The 9,744-nt window shown below is 49.2% G+C and overlaps 1 protein-coding gene across 2 annotated transcripts; it reads right to left on the bottom strand.

The window, feature by feature from the left end:
* Positions 1 to 3,386: 3,386 nt before the first annotated feature.
* Positions 3,387 to 9,738, bottom strand: LOC106723051 (zinc finger protein 436-like). Of its 2 annotated transcripts, none has more exons than XM_014526453.2 (4): positions 9,696 to 9,738; positions 7,349 to 7,475; positions 6,886 to 7,002; positions 3,387 to 6,307 (listed from the first exon to the last, which is right to left on the bottom strand). In XM_014526453.2, exons 1-4 carry the CDS (start codon positions 9,717 to 9,719, stop codon positions 4,734 to 4,736), a joined length of 1,842 nt encoding a protein of 613 aa, XP_014381939.1. In that variant the 5' UTR covers positions 9,720 to 9,738; the 3' UTR covers positions 3,387 to 4,733. The 2 variants fall into 2 exon arrangements, with proteins under 2 accessions (XP_014381939.1, XP_025049234.1); XM_025193449.1 differs by having other exon boundaries at positions 6,886 to 6,999.
* Between the last annotated feature and the right edge of the window lie 6 nt (positions 9,739 to 9,744).

The following is a 9,744-nucleotide window of genomic DNA, read 5'->3' as shown; positions in this document are numbered from 1 at the left end:
GTGTACGGCTAAAATATTAAAACAAGAAATCAAAGCCAGGAAGTCTGCTGGCAGGGTGTCTACCATCCCACAGATAGCAAATGCTAACCGGTCACCACAGAAGTCATCAATACAGAAAGCTGTTGCTGAATATTATGAAAATGAAGAAATGGCATGATGAATTGTGTCCTGTGAATAGAACCGGTATCATGTAAGGATGCTTTTCACTGATGCTTAGATGATATAACAATTGCACAATAAAATTATGGCCAGAAATTTATGCAAGTTAAATTTATGCAAGTTAAATTTTATGCATAAAATTATGGAAGTCTCTCTGAGATCTATGCTTCAGCCTGCATGGAGTGTCACTGTAGTTGACATCGGTGATATATTTTCAGCTGAAAATACCCGTATTACCAGTGCTAAATTGGCATTTTCACTCATACCACTGGGCTTTATAGAAGATAAGATGAAGCACAGCAGTCTGAGCAAGTCCAAAACCATTTTAAACCACTTCTGTGTTCCAGCTCCACTGGGCCTGCTAAGCAACTGAGCCCTGAGGTGGGGCTGGAAGAGGGAGATGCTGCCTAGGAGGCTATGCCATCAGATAGTAGAAAAACAGAAAAGATTTAAAAGTGCTCAAACTGCAGACAGTGAAGCCAGAAGTCTACACTCCCAGTCTTCTCTGCTCTAGTCCCCCACGGTTGACAGCAGGACCCAGGTGTCCTGCATCCCCCACCCACCTGCTCCAACAATTCAACCAAGCAGCCTTGTCAGAACAGTGCAAGCTGACCTACACCCCCCTACTTTTCTGCAGAATTTTGACCCTATATCAGTAACTGACTCATAAGCCTCCCCAGACCTCCACTGACGTCTGATAAACTAAGCATTGTACTTAGCATTCTGGGTGTGCAAGGACATGTACCAGGAAATAGCAAAAACCTGCAGGGACAAAATCAGGAAAGCAAAGATAAAGAATGGGCTGTACCTGACAAAGGAGGTTAAGGACAAGAAGAAGAGGTTCCAGAAGTATGCTGACCAGAAAAGAAGGACCAAGGAAGCTGCAGGTCCTCTGATAACAAACCAGGGGGAACTCCTAACTGAAGATACAGAGAAGACAGACCTACTCAACAGCTACTTTGCCTCAGTCTTCACAAAAGAATAAGCTTCCAGACACCAAATAGGGATCATCTGGATAAGGAAAGGGAAAATTGAGGGAGAAGATTCACAGAAGTTTAGGGCTGGAAGGGGCCTCATGAGATCATCGGGTCCAGCCCCCCTGCTCTGGGCAGGAGAGACTGCTGGGGTCAAATAACCCCAGCAAGGTGTGCATCCAGTCTCTTTTTGAAGATCTCCAGGGTAGGTGCCTGCACCACCCCCACTGGGAGTCTATTCCAGTCTGGCCACACAAACTGTAAAGTTTTTCCTTATATCCAGCCTGAAACCTTCTTCTAGTTTATGACTGTTGCTCCTGGCATTCCTCTGGGGCGCTTTAGTGAACACTTGTTTGCCTAGCCCCTGCCACCCAATCCCCCACAAAGTCTTCTCTTTTCTAGGCTGAATGGTCCCATACCTGTCAGCCTTTGCTTGTATGGCTTGCTCTTCAGCCTCTAATCACGAGTGGCTCTTCTCTGGACTCTCTCAAGCTTCTCCACATCCTTCTTGAAGTGCGGCACCCAGAACTGGACGCAGTACTCCAGCTGCGGCCTCACCAAAGCTGAGTACAGCTGGAGAATAACTTCCTTAGTTTTGCTTGAGATGCATCAGTTGATGCATGACAGTGTATTGTTTGCTCTGCTAATTGTAACATCACACTAGTGGCTCATATTCATGTTATGGTCAATTATGACCCCCAGGTGCCTTTTGGATGTGGTGCTAGCTAGTGTAGCACCACTGAGCATGTAAGTTTGTTGTGGATTTTTCCTCCCCAGATGGAGCACTTTACACTTCTCAGTGTTGAACAGCATCTGGTTCTGGTCCACCCATCTAGATCTGCCTGGATCAGTGAACTTTGCCAGTGTGCTTTTCACCCCCACCTCCAGATCATTGATGTAGATGTTGAAAAGCACTGGTCCAAATACTGAACCCTGGGGGACCCCACTGGCTACCTTCCACCAGATCAACGCAGATCCAGCTATTAGTACTCTCTGGGTCCAACCCCACAGCTTGTTTCTCACTCATCTGATCATTGAATTGTTGAGCCCATAGTCCCCTAGTTTTACCTTGAGAGCCCCATGGGACACCAAGTCAAAGGCCTTCCTAAAGTCCAAGTAAATGACGTTGACCTCATCTCCCTTAAGATAAAAAAGACGGGCAGAGATTTTTTGTTGGGTCTGAATGAATTCAATTCAGCAGGGCCAGATGAGCATCATCCCAGAGTCCTGAAGGAACTGGCAGAGATCTCAGAGCTCTTGGCAACGATCTCCATGAAGTTGGGGGAGATGGGGCAGGTACCAGAGGACTGGAAACGGCCAATGTAGTATCCCCCTTTAAAAAAGGTAAGGAGGAGGACCTGGGGAACTACAAACCAGTTAGCTCACCTAAATACCTGGGAAATTACTGGAGCATATCCTAATGCAATTTGCAAGAATCTGGAGGAGGAAAGGCTGATCACAAGAAGCCAGCACAAATTTATAAAAAGCAAGTTGTGTCAGACAAACCTGATCTCCTTCTTTGACATAGTAACTGGTGGATGAAGGGAATGCTGCGGATACAGTGCATTTGGAATTCATCAAGGCTTTTGACAAGGTCCGGCAGGACCTCACGAATTGGAGAAACATGGGCTGGATAAAACTACTACAAGGTGGATAGATATCTGGATCAGTAGCCATTAACAAAGGGTAATTATTAACAGGTCCATGTCAGAATGGCAGAAGGTTTTGAGTAGAGTCCTACAGGGGTCTGCCCTGGGTCCAATGTTATTCAATGTGTTTATTAATATTTTGGAAGCTGGCATAGAAATCATCTTGAGCAAGTTTGTGGATGACAAAACCACGAAGGATTGTGAACATATTGGAGGATGAGAGTGCAATTCAGAAGGATCTTGGCAGGACTGGAAAGTTGGGCTAGAACTAACAGGATTAAGTTCAATGCAGACAAATGTAAGGTGCTGCACCTCAGCAGGATTAATCAAAAAGACCAACACAAAATGGGGGACACCTGGCTGGATGGCAGCTCTGTGGAAAAGGACTTGGGAGTCTTGGTAGACCACAGACTCATCATGAGTCTGCAGGGTAATACAGTCACACAAAATACTAATGCAGTTTTGGGCTACATCACTAGAAGCATTAGGTGCAAGGCAAGACACAGGAGGTGATAGTGCCTCTACTTGGCACTGGTTAGGCCTCAGCTGGAGTACTGTGTGCAGTTCTGGGCTCCACATTTTAAAAAAGACATGGAGAAGTTAGAGAGGGTCCAGAGGCAGGCAACAAAGATGATCAAGAGCTTGGAAGGCAAATCATAAGGAGAGGCTGAAGGAGCTAGGTACATTCAGCTTGTGGAAATGACGCTTAAGAGGGGATATGATAGCAGTCTTAAGATACTTAAAGGGCTGCTGTAAAGAGGGAAAGAACCTTTTCTCCCTTGCTAAAGGAAGGAGGACATGGACCAGTGGCTTGAAGTTGCAGCAAAGTAAATTTAGATCGGATAGCCAAAAAACCTTCTTCACTGTTAAGAGCAGTGAGGCAGAGAAACAGACTGCCTAGCGAAGTTGTGGACTCTCCATCACTGAAGGTGATCAAGAAGAGGTTCGACAGTCACTGGTTGGGGATAATATAGGTATAGCTATGCCTATTTTCTACCATGGGTATTTCCCATGATTCTGAGCTTTGCTGGGTGCTCTGATCCCCCCACGCCCCACATCCTATTAAATGTGTGAGAGTGATTTTAAGCCTCCCCAGAGGCTTTGGGTGTTGGCAACAGCTAAGGCTGAAGACTTCAGCTGGGGTGTGTCAATTTTCCTGCTATGAGCAAAGCCAGAGGTTCCTGGGTAGAGGGTCTTGCCCCTCCGCTCAGGTTCAAACTGATCATCGTATTTGGGGTCAGGAAGGAATTTCACCCCATGGTCAGTTTGGTATGGATTGTGGGAGTTTTTGCTCTCTTCTGTGGTGGAGGGCATGATGTTCTATCAGGGACCTCTCAAGCATTTATTGACATTTTATAGAAACAGGACATTGGCTGCTGTGGCTCCCCTGCTTTACCTGTGGCAGGTTAGGGTGTTAAATCTATGTTGTGTCAGGGTTGAGGGCAGTCTGCTGTCGAGTTTATATGATGATTGTACAGGATGGTTTGGACAGGGAGAAGCCTGCCTCAGGCAGGTGGTTGGACTAGATGGCCTATGGAGGTCCCTTCCAGCCCTACTTCTCTATGACCATGTTTCTATGACTATGAACTCTTGGATTCACATACCCTGGGGAGGAGGGTGGGGGGAAGGAGCAGAAAGGGGTAAGGAAGGGCCATGTGTACAGAGTCACTGTCTCTGTCATTTCAGAACAGCTGCTTTCATTGCCAGTTGCTACTTCCCTGAAGAACATTCAATAGCCACACATTTTGAGAGGCTTTGGGGGCTACAGGGACCACTCAGAGACCAAATGCAAGGTGGTATTTTTATCTCTATTTGAAACCCTCCATCTACTCAGTATCCATTCTTCCTTCCTCGCTTAGCCACAACCCTCCACCTCCTTACTCCTACTCAAATTACTGTGCTGTAGGAGGGCACAGACTCATTGCTCCACAGAGAGAGTTCCTGCTGCCTTCTACCCTGCGTGGAGCTTCTGGTGGGATGTTAGGGAGCCCTTTGCCATGTAGGTCTTCCCACAGACAGTACACATGTAGGGCCCGTCTCCTGTGTGGATGCTCTCATGTAAAACGAGGGCTGAGCGTTTACTGAAGCTCTTCCCACACTCGGGGCATCTGTAGGGTCTCTCATGGATCCCCTGGTGTCTGATGAGGTAGGATCGCTGACTGAAGCTCTTCCCACAGGCTGAACATGTGTATGGTTTCTCGTCTGTATGGATTCTCTGATGTATAACAAGGTAGGATCTCTCGCTGAAGCTCTTCCCACACTCTGGGCATGTGTATGGTTTATCTCCCGTGTGAATTTTCTGATGGGAAACCAGCCCTGAGCTCCGCTTGAAGCTCTTCCCACAGTCAGGACAGCTGTAGGGTTTCTCCCCTGTGTGGCTTTTCTGATGGTCATTCAAGTTCCACCTGTGGCTGAAACCCCTTCCACAGTCAGGACATTTGTAGGGCCACAAACCTGTGTGGACTCTCTGGTGGGAAATCAGGGCAGAGCGCTGCTTAAAGTCCTTCCCACAATCAGGACATTTGTAGGGCCTCTCCCCTGTGTGGACTCTCCGGTGGACACTCAGCTGCACGCGCTCCTTGAAGCCCTTCCCGCAGTCGGGGCATTTGTGGGGCCTCTCCCCCGTGTGGACTCTCCGGTGTGAACTGAGGCTCGAGTACTGTTTGAAGCCTATCCCACAGTCAGGGCATTTGTAGGGCTTCTCCCCCGTGTGGATTCTCTGGTGGCAAACCAGGATTGAGTTGTTATTGAAGCCCTTCCCACAGTCAGCACATTTGTAGGGCCTCTCCCCCGTGTGGACTCTCCTGTGTGAACGGAGATGCACGCTCTGCGTGAAGCCCATTCCACAGTCAGGGCAACTGTAGGGCTTTTCCCCTGTGTGGACTCTCTGGTGGCGAATCAGGTCCCAGCGATGCTTGAAGCCCTTCCCGCAGTCAGGACAGCTGTAGGGCCTCTCCCCAGTGTGGACTTTCTGGTGTGTAACGAGGGACGAGCTGCCCATGAAGCTCGTTCCGCACTCCAGGCAGCGGTAGGGCCTCTCCCCTGTATGGACCCTCTGGTGTTTGCGGAGATTTGAAGTCCGGCTGAAGCCCTTGCCACAGTCAGGGCACTTATAGGGTCTCTCTCCTGCCTGGATGCGCTGGCGGATGCTAAGGCCCGACTTCTTTAAGCTCCTCTCACAGGTGAGGCCAGGGTACAGGTTGTCTTCCATGTGGATGAATGGGTGGATGATGAGGTAGCTCCCCTGCTGGACTGGAGTTTCATTCAGGTGCTCCTGATTCCCCGTTGGGTGAGTGTCATCAGCCAGTGTGATCCTTGGGCAGTTTTCCAGCAGCCTTTCTGCCCCACATAACCTCTCACATTCTTTTTTCTGCTTGGTGTATGGAGATGTGTCCCCTCTGAATTCCTCCCAGAGCATGGTGTAGGGTTCCCCCGGCTGCAGATCTCCCTTCTGAGGACTCTCTTCCATGCTCTCATTCACCATCCCATCCCCTTCTGAGACAGGAAACGAATCCAGATGGATGCCTGTGCCAGGGAGAGAGGAAACTTCAAAAAGGGACACAGGGGGGAAAATAATAATAAAAGACGCTTGACAATAGCTGTGAGGGTGTCTAAACAGCCCTTCTACATCCCAGAGAATAGGAGGCAATTTCTGCCTCTACACCTGCTCACAGCACTGAGGAAGAAGGCACTTCTGCTTGGTCCCAGTCAGGGCAGAAGGGAAACCATGAGTGACATCTGCCACCTGCAGCAGGTTGGAGTGCTGTTGTAGCTGTGATGGTCCAGAAAACACGCGAGAAGCAAGGGGATTTTGTCTGCTGTCTTCTTTGGACCAACTTTATGACTGGGAGAAATGCTAGACAAGTTTCAGGCACCTAAAGAAAGGCACTCTGTAGTTCAAAGTTTGTCTAACATCTCTCCCAACTATATAATGGGTTTTCAAGAAAAAGATATCATCAAAACCTGCCTTGCTTCTCACAAAAAGATCTGGCACAGACCAGAGAAAATCTTAAGCCAGGTGAGATGAGGCACAACTCATGGAAAGAAAAGTAGTTGTTTAAGCCAATAATGGATGTCAGCCATCTGTTTAACCAGTTTCTCACCTGTGCAGGTGTTTCTTGGGATTTCCCATTCCTTTGAGTCCTGGAGATCTGTGACCCACAGCTCTTCCCCCTGTTCCAGCCAGGAGATCAAGCTGGTATTGGGAACTGGGAATCCTGCTGCAGTGAAAGAAAGCAGGTCAGACCAGGACTTTACTGTTGTGATCGCCTCACATGGAGACAGCACAAATATGCCAACTTTCTAGGCCTAGAGCCAGTTGTGGGACACAAGATGTAACATCTTGGCTGAAGTGCATTTTTATGCACAGGTGCACAAGCAGGGACATACAGCACAGTGTGGAGGCTCTGAATGCGGCCCAGATCAGCTCATCCACTGTGTCTGAACAGAATGTGGTGGGAACAGATTTATCACATGCAACCTTCAGCTCAGGGGGCTGATCCCTCTGAAATGCTGCACCACAGAGATCCCACCACTTCTAATACCCCAGCTGGCAAGAATCCTTACCCAGTGAGGTCACAGCCTCATAGTTCTCCAGCATGACACCCCTGTAGAGGGCTCTCTGACTGGGGTCCAGCAGAGCCCATTGCTCCTTGGTGAAATACACAGCCACCTCCTCGAAGGAGACGCACACCTGGGGATAAAAACAGAGTTTCCCCGCTCAGTACCTGCTGTCCCATCCACAATCCCATCACCACAGTCACAGGGAAGTTGGGAATAGCCTTCTCTTTCCAGAGACCAGGAACTCCTGGGGAGTTGCAGCATTTTTGAAAGCTTTCCTTAACAACAAACTTGTTCTATGGTGAAATTTTGATGTCAGAATATGCTGATTCTGGGACTTGACTTGGTGTTTGTCGAACTCACCCATCTCACAAGGACTAGTGCAGAACTCTATTTTGGCATCACTGGCATCTCACTTTCTTGTAAAGGAACTGCCCTTTTTCAGTAGGACCATCATTCTGGCATGTGGAAGCGAGGCTGTCCTTACTAGAGGGCCACTAGCCACCATTATTTTTTAGGAGACTGAAGGTAAGCTCTCCTAAGGGAATAAAACTGTGGCTCTGCAGTTCAAAGATATTATAAGAAATTGTGGGCTACCAGTGAAGCTATATGGAGCTGAAAAGGCAATGGGAGATGTCTGGCATTTAGGAAAAGGCCAAGGGGTAGAGGAAAATAAAGAGTCCAAAGCCTTTTGGGGCAGCAGATGCACAAGCTCAGAAACTATAAGAGGAACAAAAGACGAACCTACAGGAAGGTTGGAAGAAGAGACTGTGTGACAGACAGAAGAAGTCATACATATACAGGAAGGGTTGAATAGGAAAAGAGCAGCAACCCCCTTCCAGCAGGAGGAAGTCAGAGCCAAGTCTCCCTGGGGGCAAGCATCAGACAAACCACATTTGCATGTGAGCACTGGTTCAGGTGATGCACACATATGCATCACATAGAACACAACAACACAACATACATTTTTCTTTAGTTAAAGAGAAATGAGATACTTCACTAATGTGCTAGGGAGCTAGTACTATATTAGTCAGTCTAATAACAAAGCAAAAACATATATGACTATTGGAATATGCACTGATTTCTAGATGATATGTAATGTTTACAAAAGCACAACTAAGCAAAATACGGTCAAAAGATATTATGGCATTAGTCCTGTAGTTAAATGTACATCTCTCATTCAGATTCATAAAACAAAATCTACCCGTCCTGAGTGTCGAGAGTGCCTCCAGTGCTTCACTGTCAGTCATCTCTACCACTGCCCTTTTCCAATGTTACTAGTGTATTTGTTATTATAGTAAAAATATAAAAATATGTTGTTTACTATTCACTGAGGAAAATTTGATGCCAGGTATCCTGCCATCACCACAGACTGCTGCTTTTGGATGATGGACACATCTAAGTGGCTATGCAATACCTGATGCCCATCTTCTCCGGGCTGACTTCACATCTATCTATCTATCTATCTCTGAAGTCAACCCAGAAAAGTTGGGCATGCGGTATTGCATAGCCACTTTGACGTGTCCATTATCATATTGATGGTCTATCTTTGACTCAGCCTGAATCAGCAGATACACAGGACCAGCTGGTTTGACTGGGATTGGATCACAGCATGAATCTAGAGCAAAGCTTGATCCAGGGTTGTCCAGGTGGTTCGCCGGCTGCACGTGGCCCATGAGGGGTTAGGCTGCAGCCCCTGGGCTCCTGCTCCCCCGCATTGCTCTGGCTGCAACAACATCCAGTCTCCAGGGCTGGGCCCTGCTTCCTGCCACTGCTCAAGTGGGCAGCGCAGCGAGGCGTGGGGAGCTGGGGTGAACCAGGGGCAGTGCCGGTACACGGTGCAGCAGCATGCGTGTGGCAGGTCTCATACGATATGGCATCAGGAGGGCACGCAGCCCGAGGGGGGCTCACTGCCGCGCGGCCTGTGAACACACAGCCCGCGCTGAAGCTGGGCCCCGGCGAGTTTGACGGCCCTGCTTTAACCCACCTGCCCGGATGCGTCGTGAGACGCCGCCGCCCCTCCGAAGGTTTGGTACGTGATAGCAATGCTGGCAGGTGCGCGTGGCAAGTGGGCAACTCCCGACAGCCGTGTGTGAGCAAGGCCGGCCGCGGGGACGCGGGTTTCTGACGGGACGTTGAAGAGGGAGGGAGGGAGGTGCGGCGCCCACGACCTGCGCCCGAGCCCAGGACCAATGCGGGAGCGGCGCTGCGAGCTGCTCCGCGCGCCCAGGGCTTGAGCCCGGTGCCCAAAGCAGGATCTCCCCGCGATTCACGGGAGATCACACCCGCCCCAACAGGACGCTGCCGGCCGTCGGGGAAGACCCTTTCTCGGGACTCGGCGGCGCTGACTGACCTGCAACGAGTCCTCCCCAGACATCTCCGCTGCTTTCCCGCCGCGCCCG

The sequence above is a fragment of the Alligator sinensis genome, unplaced genomic scaffold, assembly GCF_000455745.1.
Source record: "Alligator sinensis unplaced genomic scaffold, ASM45574v1 scaffold1307_1, whole genome shotgun sequence".
Classification (NCBI taxonomy): domain Eukaryota; kingdom Metazoa; phylum Chordata; order Crocodylia; family Alligatoridae; genus Alligator; species Alligator sinensis.
The sequence above is the reverse complement of the archived record's forward strand: the minus strand, read 5'-3'. Positions and strand labels throughout refer to the sequence as shown.